The sequence below is a fragment of the Lupinus angustifolius genome, chromosome LG05 (assembly GCF_001865875.1).
Source record: "Lupinus angustifolius cultivar Tanjil chromosome LG05, LupAngTanjil_v1.0, whole genome shotgun sequence".
NCBI lineage: Eukaryota > Viridiplantae > Streptophyta > Magnoliopsida > Fabales > Fabaceae > Lupinus > Lupinus angustifolius.
The window spans coordinates 17,512,511-17,533,487 of record NC_032013.1 but is presented as its reverse complement, the minus strand read 5'-3'; the positions used below and the strand labels follow the sequence as shown (position 1 = coordinate 17,533,487).

The following is a 20,977-nucleotide window of genomic DNA, read 5'->3' as shown; positions in this document are numbered from 1 at the left end:
AATGTTGTATTTTGAGTTTTCTATTTTAAACTTCCATTATCTTAAATACGTGTTAGACTAGAATATTAGTCTCACCTAGGTAATGAACTAATTCTTTTTGAAGTGTGTAATTATTTTTTTCAACCAATATTGTTTATCGGAATTGAATCTTTGATTTTTTAACTTATCTAAGGGTCTAATAAGACCTTCATTGTTCTAAAAAAACCGGTCTAAGAATCCTAAAGAATATAAATTCAGAATAATTCATAATTAATCCACTTCACTATTCAAAATGGATAAGTGCAACCAAAGCTAAATCCTTGTACCAAATAATAAAGTTTGACCACATTTTAATAAAGGATTTTAGTAGTCAATGACAAGAGAATAAAAACAAAGGTTACAATGGACCACCTTGTGTCATAAGGTACAATTGTTATATTGTAGAAACATAAGGGTCATTATTGAACAATATCCTGCATAAATATGTCACAAGGCCAACACAAGAATAACAACCTTAGCTGTCAGGTTTTTCTCCACCCCAATTATTCTTTGTACTTACCCTCTTGTTTCTCATATTTTTGTGTGTAATGTATATTATAACTTTCAGTGCCATATTCAAGGAGCTGAATCTTGGACTTTAGTACACCAAATTCTGAGTTGTATGTATACCCTTTATATTCTTATTATTATTGTTACAGTAAGAACATAATTCAAGAATGATACTGAGCTAAAATGATTTTTGTCATTATATTTTAAACTTTGTAACTCTTAGCAGTTGTTGGCCCTTGAAATTAGTTGAAAGATATACTTTTAATTTCCATTTGGAAGTTTGAGCATAATCTTATGGAGTTTGTCACAGAGACACATACTCTCAGCATGGTTTTAAATTGTAGTCACAATCGCATATACAATTGTGTTTATCACAATTACAGAAAATATAGCCGATATAGTCACAGTTGTAGTTATGGATCCCAAATTAAAACCATGACGTAGTACCATGAATAATTCAATATATACCATGGTTAAATTTTCTAGAGTTTCTTAGCTTGTAAGAAAGAAAATATAAACGTGATTTGTTTATTGTTCTTGTGTATGACTTTCAGGTAATTTCAAGTTGCAAAGAAAAGATGAGTGTTATGTATAGTCATGTTTTCAAGTACTCAGAAGAGGAGCAAAAGAAAAACCAAGAAATGGATTATAGTATTGGAAATCCACAACAAAACTATCATAGCCAGTACAATTCAGAATTTGTGAGGTACCTTGCAGACAACAACACTCAGAGCTATGTGAAAGAGGAAGAAGCTTTTAGAAGTGAGGAAAATGAGATTCAGCAGTGTTATCTTCCAACCACAAGTTCAGAAATGGATACCATGTTGTCTAATTTGATATCTTCCAACAATGGATGGAACAATTCTCAACCTTTGCAAGAGTTTGGAGACAAACCTGTGAAACAGGAAGCAGGAGGAGAGTTTATTTCAGAACAGAACGGTTACTCTTTTGGAAGGTCTCAGACTCAGTTAGTTTACCAATCTCAGCAATCTGAAATGGGTGTTAAGAATTGCTCTAATCTCATTAGGCAAAAGAGCTCCCCTGCTGAATTCTCCGCCGATGAAAATGGTATGCATTTATGCAAATTTGTTTCCTAACTCCTGTTATTAACTTTTCCTCAAATAAGTGGAAGAGATATGAAATGGGGGTATGGCAAAAAATTAAGCATTTTCTTATATGAAATAACTAGCATAGTTTAGAATGTCATCTCTTCTCTTTGATTTATGGAAATGTTTAACTCGATTCAGAATCAACTCCTTACAAGTTACTTCGTGTTAAATTAAATCAAATTTCTCTTGTCTGTTGTTTTGCTAAGTAGGAGTGGCTTGTTCACATTTTTGTGTAGAGCAAGTTGACTTATTGACAATCTTATTAATAAATAAAGCATCTTTGAACAAAATTAGGCAAAGTAAATATCTTGCAATATCGGTGAAGAAAGAAGAACTAATGCAGAAGAATTTGCGATAGAAGCACTAACATTCAGGCCAAAATGGGAATCCTCGAGTTATGTATCATATATGTATACGTGTGCGAGCACGAAGTGCTATAACCGTAAAAGTAAATGTGTTTTAATGTTATGAATACTTCTATTAATTGCAGGTCTTGAAGCATTGAGAGAGGTAGGAAGCTTTCGGGTCAGTAATGTCTCAAATGGACAGACTACTGCATCAACTAGTGGGTTGCATAGCCCTCTTGCCTTCTCATCTAAGCCATCCTCATGTTTGAAACGAATGCTGCAGATCGATGAGAATGAAAATGAAAGACTAGAAACAAATTGTGAGCAAAGTAGAAACCTGGTACATGACAATGGCAGCTCTAATTTTTATATGCCTAGCTTCTCCAATGAGTTTTGGGAAGATTCTGAATTCAATGCTCAGAAAACAGCAATTGAAGAAGATGAGATCATGTTTTCTGCTTCAAATGCTTTGGAATCTCAGGTATACCAGGAAGTTATTGAATTTATATTAACCAATATAACTTCGGAAAGAATTTAAGCATTGTTCTTTACGTACTAGTGAAGCTGTTTTCCAGTATAAGTATAACATGTGTAACAACTGTTTTATTTTATACATATTGTATTTTTATTGGTGAGTTATTATACAGCGATGTTTTTTATGGGAAAACCACAGATGTATCAACAGTGCCTAAGTTTAACCATTACCCAATGTTAATGACTGAACTTTTGTCACTAGGATGCAGAACTTTGCTATCAGAATCTTGGTTTGACTAACCATTTGAGCCTGCCTAGTTCTTTCTCTAAGATGCCATCCACAGAGAAGTTTCTCCAAATTCAAGGATCCATACCTTGCAAAATTCGAGCCAAAAGAGGTTATGCTACTCACCCAAGAAGCATTGCAGAGAGGGTAAAATCTTATTTGCTACTAACAATGATAACTACAAGTCACTCTAGCATACTCATCAGTCATCACACTCTGACTGAAATGTTATATAATCTGCGAATTTCAGGTAAGAAGAACACGGATTAGCGCAAGAATCAAGAAATTGCAAGGTCTTTTCCCACTATCAGACAAGGTAATTTAACTCCCTCATAAGCATATATATTGATTAAAACTTTATATGCATTTTGATTACTTGATGCTTCACTCTTTACAGCAAACAAGTACCTCAGATATGTTGGATATGGCATTTGATTACATTAAAGACCTTCAGGATCAAGTTCAGGTACTAGAGAAGTTTGTCTCCTCATAAATCCTGAAGAGTAATAATCACATTTAATTCCACCAATGTCTAGTGTCTAATGACATTTTTATTTATTATGCAGATACTGGCAGATAGAAAAGCAAAGTGCAAATGTACAAGTAATCAGAAGCAATACTAATAAATTCTGGCTGAATTATTTCCTTCTAGACAGCATAAGCAAGGAGAAGAAATCTTCTTTTTATATATATTTAATGAGTTTGCCAAAGTTGGCAAATGTACTTATATAAAATAATGCTGGTATTTGCATAAGTTTGAGTTTAGGTCAGGTGAATCTTTGTTCACTTTTAGTTTTCATTTTTTCCTTGACTTTCTTTTTCTTCTATACCTTGATATAAGAATCATAATGCACATGTTTTGCAGTAGTGTATGTAACTTTTCATTTTACTCATACCAAGTTTGATATTGTCTTAGAGTTATAGTACCTCAACCTGTGACACAGCTTAAAGAATTAATTATATATGAAATTGCCATTGAAGCTAGAAATCAGGATCAATGTGTTTGGATTGAATCAATCAGCAGCTTATTGTTATTTTGCAAATCAAAGAATGTGAAAAGAATGCTGCAGGTCCTCATAAAGGAGAATGATAGTAAAAACAATGACAGGGTAAGGCATGATTTCATTTTCAATGCAAGTTTTACACCAAGCCTTCCATGTACACCAAAGAATAGCAAGGAACTGAGTCATGAAGTCCCATCCCTTGATAAATCCTTTCAAACACATCCTTAATGATTAACCAAACATAACCTTCCTTGATCGTGTACATTCATCATTAGTCAAACAAACACTATTTTGTCTCGCATTCACGATATCTACACCAAAATTTATTCACTCAAAAAATAATTTCAAGGCCATAAAAAGGATAAAGATGCTTCCTTTTAGAAGTAACCTGGATAAACATAAAAGCACCAACCAATACTGGAAATATTATAAATTCTCCATTTTATTAAAACATACAGTGTCATCCAAAACAGCAACAAAAAGTGGTACTGTGCATTGAATTTTGCTCAATTCAAGTGCCACTTAAATTTTGTTTCAGATACAAGGATTCAAATCAAAATGCATGTTATTATCGTATCATCCTCAAATATATAGTTTACCTGAAGATTATTAGTAACAGGGCAGATGGGGGGTAATATTGTACTTAAATCACAATCACTTGCATTCACTCAGAATGTTAAATAATCTATCAAAACTAGTGTGGGAAATGGCAGAAAAAACACAAAATTAAGTCTAACTGCTACTTCAACACTCTTCAAAAGCTGAGCAGAGTACACCTGCTACCTGATCAATCCAACAATCTCAAAGAATTTCCAATATCAAATAAACTATTGTTGCCAAAACTACCCAGAGCTTAGATATTCAAAATTTCAAGCCCCAGCCTTTGGTTTTGATTTTTGTTTCTTATCATCCAATGATGACAACCCCTTGCCCAATCCGACTGGAGCCTGTTCTTGCACGGGCACAGATTGGCCTTTTTTGGCATCAATTGGATCACTCGAAGGAACGTCATTTGCTTCCTTCTTAGCTGCATCTGCATTCCCATTCTCCACTGAATCTGGAGTCATACCTGAATTTATAATATTCATAAGTTGGGTGAGGGGAGGCAAGGCTTGGACAGGTACACCATGTGGGCGTACCAACAGGCCCCTTGCAGCGGCCTTCTTCCTGACTTCGGCAGCTGCACGCGCCGCTCTTTCATCAATCCCCCTTCCTCTGGGTTGAGCTTCGCCCATTATTGCAGCATTAAGGGATTTGTTTGCAGATGCACCTGAACCTCCGGATCCGCCAGCAACTGCAGCAGCTTGGAATGCTTGTACCAAATCTGGATGTGCCTGCCATTATATTAAATTTCAATTTTCAGTAAATTATACAAACCAGAAATGATAGATGTGTGAAATCAGGTAAGCTTCTGCAAACTGATCTTATAACGAAGTGCAACTTTAGAATCTTGGAAAGCTTCTATGGTATTTTTTCAAGGAAATAAAATTCTGCAATGACACGAAATCTAGAGATGATTGCTAACCTCTAAAGTCTTTGAATAGAACAGACAAAAAAAGAAATTTTATAGGGAAATCACCAAGTCAAGTTATATGATTGGCCAAAAAAGAAAAACTAATAAAAGAGGAAATGTTTGACCAAAATATCAACGAAACCTATTGAATATCTCCCTTTTCAAAACTACTGGCATTATTCTATTGGAACACAAGCAAGAAGTATGATCCCTATGTGCTACAGATACTGTCTAATAATATTGCATGCTAAAGGAAAGTTAGACACGGTACCTTCAAGATATCAATAGCCTTCTGAGCTGAAGCCGCATTCAGAGCTTGTCCCTTTTGCTTTTGAGCATTCACCTGCCGAACAAAGTTATGAAATGTGAATCATACACATAACTTACATGAAAGAAAATTTTACTTTCATATGTATATATGAATTAAAAAAAACGAAATAGGTCTTGTTACAATAAAATTGAGACTCATAACAGGGATCTCATATGGGAAAATGTGCAACACCTGTAGCTCACGCATCTTAAATGTGTTCATCCAGTTCTGCGAGTCCCGCGTCCTTGAATCATCTTCACCAAGTTGTTTGACAAGTATATCATATGTTTTCTTCTCGTGCTGTAAAACCAAATGCCAATCAGTCAAACAACTACCATTACTACTACAAACCAACTTTGCCCTTATACGTACCTGGTGAGAGAGCTTGAAAGCACCTATACAGTTAAATGCAATAGCAAGCGCATGATAACAAACAGCAGTTTGAATATGTTCCTCGCCAAGAAGCCTCTCATTCTTCTTCAGAGCTTCTTGCAAATAACGAAGAGCTGTGTTCATCTTTCCTATATCTTGATACATCATTGCAACATTGATAAAAGTTGCAGCAACATCAGGATGATCTGGCCCTGACGACAAACTTAATAAGAGTAGAGCACGAGACATATGGCGAAGGGCAAGCTCGGTCTGGTTTAGTCCATGGTAGAACAGGGCCATATTGCCGTAACTGCAACAACAATATTACAGATCACAAAAGGTTCTAGATCATATAATTTTATAACATATACCCAATGTTTTGAGCCAGAGCTTGTATCCTTAAGGGGAGAGGTTCAAGGTAGTCAGGTCCTACCAGGATAGAATTAAGCTCTTGCTACATACGTGATACATGGAGGTTTGAAAGGATCAAAACCTGTTGACACTGGTTTTTAAACGCATAGTTCTAGAGGTTTGACCAGTCTGGTCGCGGTGGTCTAGTCCAATGTTCAACAATATTGAAGACCAATTTGAAAAATTCTGTAACTTGGTATGTCAATTTCTACTACTTTGGCATTGAAATTTTCCAATTCTTGCCTTTAGCATAATAAAAGAAGAAAAAATATGGGTGAAGGCAGATGTAGATTAGAGAACCCCAAAATATTATGGAGAAAACCAAGACCAGTATGACAGGGAATACCTGTGAGCAGTGTCAGGATGATCTAGACCAAGACAGCGTTCATTTATAATTAGCTCCTTGTGCTGTTGAATAATAGCCCCAGCCATGTCTCCAGCATGATACAAAACCATGGCAAGATACCTGAAATTCAATATTTAACTGAGATTAGATGAACATGCAAATACTACGATAAAAAATTGAGAAGTTGGACTTCGAAACAAATGACACGTCGACTAAATCTTCTACTTCATGTGTGGCATAATAGGAACTAGAAATCATATGAGAACTATTTCACATCCATTATCCCAGGTGTGACAAGGTCAAGGCATGTGGAACAGTGGACCCTGAATAAACTGATTGGAATTTAAGAGCTTTAAGGATCATGCCAACATGAGAAAAATAGTGACATACCGACAGCAATTAGCAACCTCTCGATGCATGGGACCAGTGACCTGCAACTCATTAAAAACAAATTATTTTTTTGATATATTATTACTACTATTGTTATACTTTATTATTATTATTTGGATAGACAACAAAAGAAACTATTTTACATTCACAAGAAACTCTTCTATTTCATACCTGTTGTAGAATAGAGAATGCCTCTGAAAATAAAGTGTAGGCTTCGCTGAGCATACCCTATATCAGACAAAAAAAAATCACATATAACTTATTTAAATTGTCAGGAAAACCAAAAGGACAAAAAAATGCAAGAACCTCCATGATTTACAGTTTATATTACTGTTATGAAAACATTTAAAAGAATACAAAGCATAATCAATTTAATTTAATAAGGTGAAGTCTCAAGAAAATATTTGGATTTTGGTTAACCTTGCCATTTACCAATACTTCACCAAAAAAGTAAAATCACAGCTCTAACATAAAAAGATGAATGCTACAGTCTACAAAGGGCATGGCAGAGGTTTTAACCTTTGACCTAAAGAATACCAAAAGCCTATTCCTTGTGGCAAAAAATGAATTCAATTAAAGCATGGTAAATACCTCAGCCAACTGAAGTTTCCCAGTTTCTATAAGTTCCTTAGCTTCTGAACAGGAAGGAACTGAATGCTTGACCACTGGACAGAGGTCCAAAACATCTGATGTTTGGAATGGCGCTGTAGAATTGAGATCATACTTACGAGCTGCAACAGTTATACCAACCTGAAAACCAAGCATAGTTTAAGCAAGCTATAACTCAAATTTAACAGTACTAAAATTGATGAGGGTACTATACAACATCAAAGATGGTACTGTGGTGGCGGAGGTTAACATCCTTTGAACTATTCACAAGAACTACCATAACCTAACAATAGATTCTAAAACTATTTTTTGACAGCATGTGCAAGAATTCATTGTAGAATACAGAGTAAAGCCAGAACAACCAAAATAATTGATGTTTATTATGAATTTAGAAAAATCATTACTATTTCATTAGATAAAAAAAAAAGATGGTTGTAATATATTCCATATTTCCATCCTTTTCGGACATACATCAAGTACAAGGTTAAGACAAACAATCTTATACTTACCTTCTGACAGAAATTGCGTAGAACAGAAATTTTCTTCACGTTTGACCTTGCATCCTCTGGCAACTCAAACTGCAAAATTTAATTTGAGGGTCAAGTTCATAGAAACAGAATTGCAGATGAAACATAGAAAGGAACACAGAACAGACATAGATTAATGTTTGAAATTCATATATTAGAATGTAACAAAATATAGATCCACTAAGCAAACCCCGCATGACCAATGGCATAGCTGGCCACATTTCTCACTAGTCTAAAACCAGTTAAAATAGCAAAATGTCCATACATTCAGATGTATCTATTGAGTGAGAGAAAGGTAGCTTCTCTATATATATTCTTAAAATTTTGTATTTATAGGGATCCCCAGATTCTCGTCCTACGACTTTTTTTCTCTACCTAACTACATGATAGTGGTCTAGGGAGCAGAATTGCAAGAGAACGGGAGAATGAAGAACTTAAACATATTGGTCTTGATACCTCATATTTGATACTTGCAAATTCTTGAATGTCGGACCAAAGAGCTTCAGAACTCATATTCGTATACAAAGGTTGATTCTTTCTTAAAGATGTCTTGCCTTTCTTTCGTGCTTGCCCTTTAGAATGCTTTCCTGCAGACCGATATCCTGCATGTTCCTGTAAATGAAACAGCTAGGATCATAAATTAATTGACAGGGAAACAAAAAAGTGGCATGTACAGCCTGAAGAGAGGAGGCAGAGTTCACATACTAATTCAAAGGATCATGACGCACAAGAACCAGCAAATTAGAAAGCAATATAAGAGATCTAGTCTGATATACAGTCAGTTTAGTTAGAAGTGTCAGCCTATCTTAGCTATACACTTGCAGTACATCTGTATCGTGCGAGTTAGTTAGTTCAGTTTGAAGTGTCAGCATACTTGCAATACAACTGTGACAACTGTACGAAAGCATAGTACAGTACTAACTAACACATGAAAAAAAATTATGCACTCAGTCCTCATTGTAAAAATGTGATGTGATTTTCATAATCAATAACAGAAAAATTAACAGTTTTCAGTTTCTCTCATTTCTCTGTTTACAAGCAATAGTTGCATTATCTCAAAAGCAAACCATAGTGGACATGCCTTTTTAGGAGTTTTGGACTGTGTGGTACTAGAAATTGTTTTTCCACCAGGAGCTTGGCAGTTTCCAAACAGGCAGTTCAGAAAATGAGATACTGCCAGTGCAAGATCATGATCCTCTGTGTCTCTCAATAAGTCCTGCAAATGGTACACAGTTGAGAAAAAAGAGTGAATGAATATCCGAAACAAAATCTTACATACCACTCGTGTGCAAGTGGATTAAACAGTGATTTTAATATAGCTTATCCTTGGTACGGTCCAACATCTCCTACTATAGAAAATAGTAATATCAGTTCAGAACAGGCCACTTTTGACATCCTAAGTAATAAAGAAAGCATGTCCTCACTTCGGAAAAATGCTGGTTTGAACAAGAATCATCAAATCAAACTCTAAATTGTCCTCATCATATTTATACTATTCACGTTCCAGCATGAATTACAAGATCAAAGAGCATTCTCAGATTTATTAAATATGAATAGAAACAGGTAAATGAATGCGGACACTGAGATTATTTCATCACCTTGATAACATGCTTAGCAGATCTGACAACAATCTCATTACTGCAGAGATCCCACAGATGAGGTAGATGCTTAGTCCCAGTAGCCACCTTTCAGAGAAAAGGGGCAAATCAGAAGCAATAAAAGAATTATGAAAAGAGAAGGAAATGACAAGCAAAACACCAAAATAAATGGTACCTAATTGACTTTACTAATTCTAAAAGGAAATTATTACAGCAATTTGTCTAAAGTACACAGTTCTTACTTTGCCAATATAGCGAACATTAATTCCGTGAGCATGGAGTGCTTCTGTTAGTGTCTGACCATCCATGGGCGAAACTTCAAGCAGGCAAAGGTCTTGTATAAACTTCGGAAGCACAACATCAGTAAGATATTGACTAACTTTTCTCACATTACTTTCATCAGCTGCTATTTCCTGGTAAATATGATCAAATACGGCAATATAAGAACATCATGAATGCTAAGAGTGCACCAATGATTTTCTCACACAAAAAGTAAATGGATACGCACACCACCGGGAGATAAATGGAAAAACAGGGAGAGGAAAGATAAGGGCGAAGTAAGGATCAAAAACCTCTGGACTCCCAGCTAGTTTGAATTCAGTGAAGACATTAGGATTAAAAACAATTTCCTCAGAACGATCAGAGGCTTCAGAAGCTGCAGAAGCAAGTTCTTTAACATCCTCTGTTTTCTCTTCGTTTGCTAAATCCTGAAGCAATTAAAGCACATAAACAGAGTTCAAATGTCTAATATCAAAACTTAATCACTAAGAATGAGATTTAGAATGCTTTACACCAACACAATAACCTAATGCACTTATTTATACTACTAATTAGGTGAAATACAAGTATTAATACTACAAACCTTAGCCCACTACTAATAACCGTAATGTATTCTAATCATCTAATGCAAGCTGGCCTTATATTAACAAGTCAAAAATCCTTCATGCAAGAAATACAGTCCATCAATCAGTTAAATACTCAACATAGTCTCTATTAACCATTGAGTCCCACAGAACCTAGGAAGTGAAAGTGTACAACCATCATGCAAAAAAAAATCAGACATGCATAAGCAACGAAATGACGCTGCCACTGTATGCAGTTGAAACAAGTAATTTCTTTTCAGAATAGATTTGGAGATATATTAGTACAAGTCATAATAAATAGATACCCTTCAAAACATATTACTTTTCATACACAACTTCTATGGAGATTGTGCTTAAAATGTAGGAAGTGGTGAATAAAAGAATTTATTTCAGAAAAATGCAATACAAGCATATATTAATTGTTACAACCCTTACTGGCTTGTCAGCTTCAGTGGCAGTTTGAGAATCAGTGGCAGTTTGAGAATCAGTAGCACCTTGAGATTTTGCCTCCTTAGATTTTAATGTCTCTGCTGCTTGGGCCTATTTGCATAAAAATCCAGCTAGATGAAACCACATACAAAGCAAATCCTATATTACTAACATAAGCGTAATTCAGTTACCTGACTAAAGGCGGTAATTAACTCTGGTCTCAGGATACAAAATCGAGAACCAGGTCCAGTATAGTTTGCATCCCGAGGAGTTATCCTCAACAAATCAAGAAGATAATGCCTGATATGGTTACAAAAAATAGAGCATCATTTCATGGTAGTACCAAGTAGGCACTAGATTGCACAAATGTTTAGTTGTGTTAAACTAATCTTGAACATTGTAAAGAACAACATATGCTAGGCTAACTTCCAATCTGTTAGTGTTCAATAACTCTTAGAAATAAATTACAAAAAATTGCCAAGATTAAGCTAAAAAGAATCAAATATATCAGCACAAACAAAATCTTTGGTGTAGTTGGAAGAATGCCAATATTCTATGACACTAGCTAATTTGTAGATAGGACATAGGAGATCAACAACAAGACATGCAGCCTGTATAAAAATAACAAACGGACTTAAGAGTAATTACCGATCATCACCACCAATAATGCCCTTGCATTCTACTGGTGCCGCTAATTTGAAGACATTTCCTGAACCATCAAGCACAGAGTGTTCCTTCAGATGAAGGCGTTTGGCAGCCTCCGACACCTACCATAAGAAAAACTTAGAAGAGATACAACAAAAAGAAAAATGAAATCTATCCATTAGACAAAATAGGCAAAAGTAATGTATGTTACAATTTACGGTAATGCAATATAACATACTTATTTTCCACCAACCACAAATTTGCTTGTCATTTAACATCACCGACAGTATGCCAGATTATAACTTGCAGTTTGAGAAATAATGATTCAAACTGAAATCTGACAGCCTCTATTTATTATAAATTAAACTGCAGCTCCTTCCTTACCTTAGAATGGAAATCTTCATTCCAGCAAATTTTCTTTCCATTGTCAACAGAGCCGTACAAGAGAGAGTCTGACTTGTCCCCTTGAAGAATGCCAGGTAAGACACTCTGCAGCACAACATATGATTTGAATTGAAATCAAACAATGCAATTTAAATTGTGAAGAGGGATGAGTTGGGGTTTCTAATCACATATCTCCAGAGAGAACAATTTAACATGGGGTTTCTAATCAGTGCCTTAAGGCATTGGCCAAGCCATCAAAAGTAAATGTATATTCTATTGAGATCTCAGATCTGAAAACATTTTCTATTTACTTATTTATGTAACTAGGATGACTTAAAAAAATATTCTAAATGCCCCTTAACCAATACGCTTACCATGCATTAGCAAAGCCTATTTATCCCCCTCATCATTTTTCATTTGTCACTCAAACTAATTTTGTTTCTAATTATTTGTCACTTTAGTGATTTTTCTCATCAATTTAACTCTTACAATTTATTATTATTATCTCCGCTAACAAAATAAATAAGGTTATCTCCAGTAACAGAAAAGAGAGTATTAGGGAAGAGAAAAATGATGAGGCAATAATATCTTAATATTTTAAAATAAGAGTAACTTTGTCATATATGATTGTTTCTGCCAAAAATATTGGTCTACTATTCGGTACTTAAGATAGACCTTAAACAACAATTATTTAGGCTGCGATAGTGTCACTTCAAGCTGCTATTAACTACCTATGATATTATAAACTTGAATCCTATAATTAATCACACCTTCATGAGAAAAGAGAAAATTAGCAATAAGATTTTCAGCTTCACTACACACCTGAGCTACCACTCTATGACCCCTGTAGTCAATTATAGCCATAGCAAGGTTATAAAGTCCTGGGACATCGGCTTCCTGGTAAGCTTTGGTGCCTTTCAAATCATTGTTTGCAGAAGCATATGTTGCCTGCTCATTGTCAGCCAGCTCAGCTTCAGGAGAAACATCTTGAGTGACTTCTGTGGCATTAGTAAGATCTTCTGAACTAGGACTATCATCTTTCCCCCCATTGGAAACCTGACTATCGCCATGAAGTGAAATGTGAGCAGCTTTATCAGAAGAACTTGGCAGAGTGCTTGTGCCCCCGGCTTTTGAATTCGCATCCGAGCGTTTTTTTGACAGCTTCTCAAGGTCAGCATCAACAGCAAAACTGAAGAATATATTGTTGTGCACATACCTATTACCAAAATTACATTGATGAGCCAAACCTTCCATACAAAGGTAAACTTGTGTGGGGAAAGGGATATCACAGACAATAACAGAGCATATGATCTATGAAAACAAAAATTTGAAGATTTATAAATAAAAGAAAAATAGCAAGATATACCTTACTGTACTCTGCCAAAATAATTTACCAATACTTGTGACATTTGTGTCATGAACAGTTTATTCACGACAAATTTATGGGCCACAAGAACAAGATATTTTGATCCCCCCTCCCCACCCCGAAGAAGAAAAATGTAACATGCAACTTCAAGTAGATCATACTTAATATTTGTTAGATATTAAAATATCAGAATGCAACAAAAAAAAAATTTAGAATTTCAAGAAAATAAAATAATATATTTAACAAATTGCTTAATTTTAAAACAGTTTAAGGACCACTAACATGTGAAAGCATTCTGGATCAGTTGGGTTTATTGGAGGAATGCAGCCACTGATCACTCCAACAGCACCATTAATGGCTGCATCCACAAAGTCTGATGTCACTTTATAAAGTGCCCTGTCCCGCAAAATCCTGCAGTGACAAACAAATCACACAAAAACAGAGAAAAAATATGATATTAAGTCAATACCAGCATACAAACTCTAAAACATGTATTTTTCAACGACATGCAAGATATGAATGAGAGAAAATAAAGGTACCTCTCTTGTGGACTTGTATGAGGAAATTCTCGACAAGATTGCAACTCCTCATTCCAGTCTCTTTGCATGCCAATTGGCTCACTGCCATATAGAAGTGTCAAGGCATTCTCAGCCCTGGATGCATCGCGCCTGTGGTCTGCCAACAAAGAAAACCCCATATTACAAAAAAATCAATCCAGCCTGGGATTGTCATCAACAATTAATTCATATTCTCATATTACTACAAGAGGAGTCTCAATCATGTATATTTAAGTAAACTATAAAATATTTATCCTGTTGTTTAACGAAGAGAAACAAAAGGTCATTCAAAATTCCCTATCTGCACTAAATGCCCCCCTTATGAAACTGACTTCCAAATCATATAAGGAGATACAAGTAGCCTTAACTAACATCACACTAGCACAAAGGAATCTTAGCTTCTCAATAATCCTCCATAAACATTGAATTAAGTTTTGAATCTATCATTCATAATATGTTGCAGTGCAAGAGGACCCTTTACATGAGCTACCAGGATAGGATAAAAGCTTCAAAAATTGATTCCATCTGTTATTCTGTTTTAACAACTGAAATGTTGACAACATGTATATCATTAACCACCATTTATCACATTTAAGAAAGCATATACTAGAGGTTGTGTCAGACCACCTCTCAGTAAAAATAAAAATCAAAACTACTTTTTTCACAAAATGCAATTGAGCCAACACTTAAAAAGAAAAAAGAGAAGGTACCAGCAGCAATCAGCTTCAAAAAATTATCATGAGCATGTCCCTTGTCTTAGTATTACTACTATTATTACTATTACTAATTATTACTATTATAACAACACAAATATTCTTCACATTTGTTCAAGAAGGAAATATCTGGTCGTAGCATTGCATGTCACAATGGACTGAGGAGTTTCATCACTTCCAATAAAGTAAATGGTAACAATAATTTGTGAAAAGAAGCACTACTTTGGATGTGCCAAAAGAAAGATTTGAAATTGACAATTAACTCTCACAGATAACAAATACGATAAATAGATCAGAATCACCTACACTAAAGGAAAGGCAGCACTATAAACCAAATCCAGAAGATATTACTACAACATAAAGAATTGAGTAGACAGCAATAGTAATGAAGCAACAAGGTAGAAGTTGAACTCACCAGGAATGGGGTGTAATCCAAGCCATGAATTAGGAGGCCCTGGATGCATCGCGCCTGTGGTCTGCCAACAAAGAAAACCCCATATTACAAAAAAATCAATCCAGCCTGGGATTGTCATCAACAATTAATTCATATTCTCATATTACTACAAGAGGAGTCTCAATCATGTATATTTAAGTAAACTATAAAATATTTATCCTGTTGTTTAACGAAGAGAAACAAAAGGTCATTCAAAATTCCCTATCTGCACTAAATGCCCCCCTTATGAAACTGACTTCCAAATCATATAAGGAGATACAAGTAGCCTTAACTAACATCACACTAGCACAAAGGAATCTTAGCTTCTCAATAATCCTCCATAAACATTGAATTAAGTTTTGAATCTATCATTCATAATATGTTGCAGTGCAAGAGGACCCTTTACATGAGCTACCAGGATAGGATAAAAGCTTCAAAAATTGATTCCATCTGTTATTCTGTTTTAACAACTGAAATGTTGACAACATGTATATCATTAACCACCATTTATCACATTTAAGAAAGCATATACTAGAGGTTGTGTCAGACCACCTCTCAGTAAAAATAAAAATCAAAACTACTTTTTTCACAAAATGCAATTGAGCCAACACTTAAAAAGAAAAAAGAGAAGGTACCAGCAGCAATCAGCTTCAAAAAATTATCATGAGCATGTCCCTTGTCTTAGTATTACTACTATTATTACTATTACTAATTATTACTATTATAACAACACAAATATTCTTCACATTTGTTCAAGAAGGAAATATCTGGTCGTAGCATTGCATGTCACAATGGACTGAGGAGTTTCATCACTTCCAATAAAGTAAATGGTAACAATAATTTGTGAAAAGAAGCACTACTTTGGATGTGCCAAAAGAAAGATTTGAAATTGACAATTAACTCTCACAGATAACAAATACGATAAATAGATCAGAATCACCTACACTAAAGGAAAGGCAGCACTATAAACCAAATCCAGAAGATATTACTACAACATAAAGAATTGAGTAGACAGCAATAGTAATGAAGCAACAAGGTAGAAGTTGAACTCACCAGGAATGGGGTGTAATCCAAGCCATGAATTAGGAGGCAACAAAGACTGCACATTTTCAAAAGGATGGGCAGCAGCTCTACTTTCCAATATTTCACGGAAAGCTTCAAGATTGGACAAAAAGAAATAAGTTATGGTTGTCAAAGCGAAAATTTGTGATATTTAAGTCTTAAACAGTGAGTACTTCAGTACACTTTACTACCTTTTTTAAACTTGGGGCTAATCTTCTGTAAGAGAACAACAAGAGTTGTGGCTTCGTATGTAGCTTTACTCGGTGTTGGGTCAAGGTTGTTCGCCGAGCTTGAGTTGACATAAAACACTTTTGTACTTCCCGTAATGCAAAATTTATTACCTTCAAGTGTTACCACATCCAAATAAATCAAATCTCCAACAAGCCTGCACACCATGGAACAGCCTCGTTAAATGCATATAAACTATAAAGCACCGAGAAATGATATTAACTGAAGAAGGTGTTTCTTGAATTACCTTCTATAGCTCGGAGGAGGATTGAAGGATGAAAACACTATGCTCTCTACACATTTACTATCCTTCAATGGGGACGATAACAAATTACCCAATGAGCCAGAGACATCTTCCATATAACCAAGTCCATCAAGCTCAGGAACCTCAGGTTTCAAGGAATCTGAAATTTCAGGAAATGCCGAAGCAGATAGTACAAAAGCAACAAATTAATATAGCAAACTCTAATGAAGGGAAGAGAGATATGCCATATATTACAGGAAATTCAGACAAGGTAGACCAGTAAATAGAAGCTACTACATTCCATAAAGGGTAAGGGGAAACTATCCAGAACTATCCATACCTCCTGAATTTGCAGCTTTAGTTTGTGCTGCCTCATTTTGCAGGGCAAGTGACGTTGATAGTGAAGCATGGAGGTTAGAAAGGGAAAGCAACTCTCTTGTACGGAGAACATGTGTCCTTGAAGATCTATCATCATACAATGCTGCAAAAACAATTTTACACAATATGATCAATCAACTAGTGTCTAAGTATCTTATTGCTGCTAGACCAAAAGATCAGTAATCTACCAGGAACCATTTCCAAGGAGCAACCGCCGGTAGTAATATCAGCTACCTCTGAAATCTCATTGTAATCTTCCAGGTGATGAGTGGATCCATCCTTTGTGTGCAACAATAAGCCATAGCATGTAACAAAGCATGTCTCTGAAGCATCAAGAAGGAACTGTCTTATATCCATAACAGAGTCTCCAGGATTCAACTGTGAATCAATCAAACAACTTATAAGATGCCTTTTATGATATGTTAACAAAAATAATATGGGCAGATATAAAATTGATATAAAAAAGAGGTTAGCTGTTCTAAATGCAGAATAAAAAAAATTATGTCAATAGGATTGCATTGAAATAATTAGATCTCTGATAATTATTAAGAACCTCTAGATTCTCCAGTTGCTCTGTGAAAAGTATTAAAGTAGTAAGAAAACAACCACTGGCTTCATAATGAAGTTAACTCACCTGAAGCTCAAGCTTCTCTCCAGTGTGTGTTTTGACAGGAACAGGGTAAAGGTGAAGATCACCTGCACAATCAAGTTGGGTAAAAATATTAGTTATCAAGTCGACAGAAACAACACACAGTAACCCATGAACAAGAACATATATATAAGAAAAGAGACAGAATTAAGACTAACACACAGACAGCTGTTATGTGCAGACTGTCAAAGAAATTTCTGTTCCCGGAATTAGTTAGTAAAAGCACCTAGTTTGTGCAAACGGTTTAGTAAGGGTGGGTTTTTAGTGAGGTTAAAATCAATAGCCGCTTTGGTCACTATTTCATCGAGTTATATAGCCCACTATTGCAGTGCTCCAAGCCACAACAGTGAAGTGATCCACTGCAAACATTCAGGAGTGGCTCTTGACCACAACTGATTTGAAGTTGGTATGTATGCACATAAAATCTACAATTGTAAAGTTGCTAATTTTATTTCTTTTTGCAACTAAAAACCAATCAAATTTACAAAACTAACTCGGCAGATGTTTGAAATTGCTGTAGACTTTAAATTTCATAATGACTCGAAGGTCACATGCTCATATCCTGAAAACAGCCTTCCACTTGAGGGTAAGGATGTATCACCCTCCTCATACCCCATCAGGTGCTTGACATTGCCGAGAGATATTAAAATTCAAAAAACTTGATTTTGCAAGAAAGGGTTTTCATGCTTGGGAGTATTATATGCTAGTGAAGTTTAGTTGTTCAGGTATTTAATAATAAAAATTACTTACTGAAATCAATTTAAAAAAATTAATGATACAGAAATAATCCAATTGGAACAAAGTTTTAGTTGCAAATGATAATAAGACAACTAAGGTAATTTTCACAAATTTTATTAGGAGCATTTAAGTCATTGATTCTAGAATTTAAGTCAATGACAAAGCAGCTTTTACAGTGACATGAAACAGCATTGTGCATCAAAAGCAAGAGACACCCAAACAATCAAAGTGGAGTAAATCCACTTTGGGTATCAGTAGTTTATTTACCATGACTAATGCTACACTTGAGTCTTTCATTCATATTGAAAATCAATAGAAAAGTAGCTAAGTATTTTCCTGTTTTCTTTTGCTAATGTTAATGCCTTTGTTCAGTAAGGTCACTAAGGTGTATGCTTTTCGGCACCTTTTACTTTGACGACCATAGTGCATATGCCACTACTAATAGGTTAGTGCAGTCTTTCATGTGAATCGAATCAAAAGGACTTCATTAATTAGGTTCACCTTGCTTTGGTTCGCTCCCCTCATTTTCTGCTTCATGCTCCTTCACCTCAAGATTGGCACTAGTTGAATCACTAACAGCTGGAACTTCAGTCGTATCAACCTTTACAGATTCTGAAGTGTCATCTACATTGTCCTTTGCAGGAACATCAGATGGGACCGGTGGTTCCGAGGGATTGGAAGCCGTAGAAGCATTATTGTTATGGGACCCTTTTCGGTTCCTTCCTTTGTTGGATTTTCCAGCCATTTTCACCTACCAAAGTCCAAATGAGGATGTTAATACACGAACGAGCAGCAATATATAACACACAGCATAGGGTATACTCTTCACATGTCAAAACATTTAAACAATCACAACACATCTCTCAAAATCAGCATATATATATATAATCCCTACTCAATATATAAAACCACCATTATAAAAATCATGAAAACTCTCTCTCTCTCTCTCTATCACTCAAGAGAGAAACACTAAGGGTCCATTTGCGAGTTGGTTTTTGGAGGGCAACGGAGGGGAGGGAAAGGCTTTTGAGCCATGGAATACACTTTAGCTCTCAAGCCTTCTCTTCCCTTTCCTTTCCCTCCAAAATCATACTCGCAGTGATACAACAAAATTAATGGCCTCAACTATCAAACAATTCAAGAAAGAACAAACAATAAAAAATCAAAGTCAAGGCATAGAAGAGAAAGAAAAAAATGGATGTTTGCTCACTCTGTTAATATACACAAAACCCATATGTCAAAATCATCAAATATAAACAAAAGTTTCAAAATTTCCACACTTCATTTAATACAAAACACAGTCGATATAACATTGAAGAAGCTTTATTAACAGAAATTGAAAATTGAACCAATTGCAGCTGAAATATGGATTAGATAAGCATACTTACAAAGAACAAAAGGTTGAAGAATGGTTTCAGAAGAATGGTTTCAGAAGAATGGTTTCAGAAGAATGAAGTCATATGGAAGAGAAGGGTTTTGGGAGAGAACTGAGGAAATGATAGAGAGGGCGGCCACAACAACAGGAACAGAATATAATGCACACCTTCTGATCATTCTGGTGGGCTTGGGCCTTTTTTATTTTATTTTTTAGAAATTATTTTTTCTAAATATAAAAAATATAAGTGCATTATTTATAAAATGTTTTTGGACCTATGAATCATTTTATTAAAATTGAGGGTAATATTTTCATGCAATATATATTATCAGTATAAAGATTTATACACAAAAAGAACATTATTCATCATTCATTTTATTGTTTTTGATGAAAAGACGATAATAATTAAATATGAATGTTTGATAATGTAGTAACAATGTATAAAACTCTTACATTTTAGGTATATATTTTTTGTCTTTAAAATTTGTCATACAGTTTTTTATTTTAGTCTTCTAACCAAAATTTCATGAGTGTAATATATATGTATGGACATTATAAAGATTTATACATAGTTAGTGTATTTTTTACCTTTCATTTGGATTTTTTTTTAAAAAAGTCAATAATAATTGAAAATGAATTATAGATGATACAATAACAATTGACAATATAAAAAACTCTTACATTTTCATTTTCAGTATATACATCTCTCTCAAACAAACAAAATCCTAACTTAGAGTGAGTGGAATTAAAAAAATCCATAACGTACTCTTCTTCTTTAAGCTAGAAAATGCATAAACATCCTCTATGGCGCTCGCCAATAATCACCTTAAGGATAACTTCATCTCCATCATTATTGGAAGTCAACCACTGCTGAAATTCACTATCATTTTTTAGATGTTGTCACCAATGTGAACAAATGACTTCATGTTAGAAGAATTGGAGGAAATCGGGGGTGTGAAAGAAGAATGTGATTTTTTTTAAGTTTTTAAAAAGAAATAGTTGATTTTGGTTTTGATCTCTCTATATTACGATTTTTTTTTATATTTAAGCATACGTTGGTTTGGCTAATGCTAAGACATATCAATACTT

The 20,977-nt window shown here is 34.8% G+C and overlaps 2 protein-coding genes across 4 annotated transcripts; one reads left to right on the top strand and one right to left on the bottom strand.

The window, feature by feature from the left end:
• Positions 448–3,639, top strand: LOC109347937 (transcription factor bHLH130-like). 3 transcript variants are annotated; one of them, XM_019588062.1, is made up of 7 exons: positions 448–504; positions 1,083–1,596; positions 2,128–2,465; positions 2,721–2,891; positions 2,995–3,060; positions 3,142–3,210; positions 3,311–3,639. In XM_019588062.1, exons 1-7 carry the CDS (start codon positions 463–465, stop codon positions 3,365–3,367), a joined length of 1,257 nt encoding a protein of 418 aa, XP_019443607.1. In that variant the 5' UTR covers positions 448–462; the 3' UTR covers positions 3,368–3,639. The 3 variants fall into 3 exon arrangements, with proteins under 3 accessions (XP_019443607.1, XP_019443608.1, XP_019443609.1); XM_019588063.1 differs by having other exon boundaries at positions 481–638; XM_019588064.1 differs by lacking the exon at positions 448–504 and having other exon boundaries at positions 974–1,148; positions 1,275–1,596.
• On the bottom strand, positions 4,243–19,938 carry LOC109347936 (clustered mitochondria protein-like). The gene is made up of 29 exons (XM_019588060.1): positions 19,902–19,938; positions 19,015–19,264; positions 17,761–17,822; positions 17,315–17,504; positions 17,089–17,229; positions 16,752–16,908; positions 16,468–16,661; positions 16,268–16,369; positions 14,051–14,186; positions 13,794–13,922; positions 12,968–13,361; positions 12,146–12,250; positions 11,765–11,883; positions 11,308–11,416; positions 11,123–11,227; positions 10,397–10,531; positions 10,067–10,237; positions 9,825–9,911; positions 9,308–9,442; positions 8,683–8,838; positions 8,209–8,277; positions 7,682–7,840; positions 7,262–7,318; positions 7,091–7,131; positions 6,701–6,820; positions 5,944–6,253; positions 5,764–5,871; positions 5,533–5,604; positions 4,243–5,082 (listed from the first exon to the last, which is right to left on the bottom strand). The coding sequence occupies exons 2-29, from the start codon at positions 19,256–19,258 to the stop codon at positions 4,618–4,620; spliced, it is 4,272 nt and encodes a 1,423-aa protein (XP_019443605.1). The 5' UTR covers positions 19,259–19,264; positions 19,902–19,938; the 3' UTR covers positions 4,243–4,617.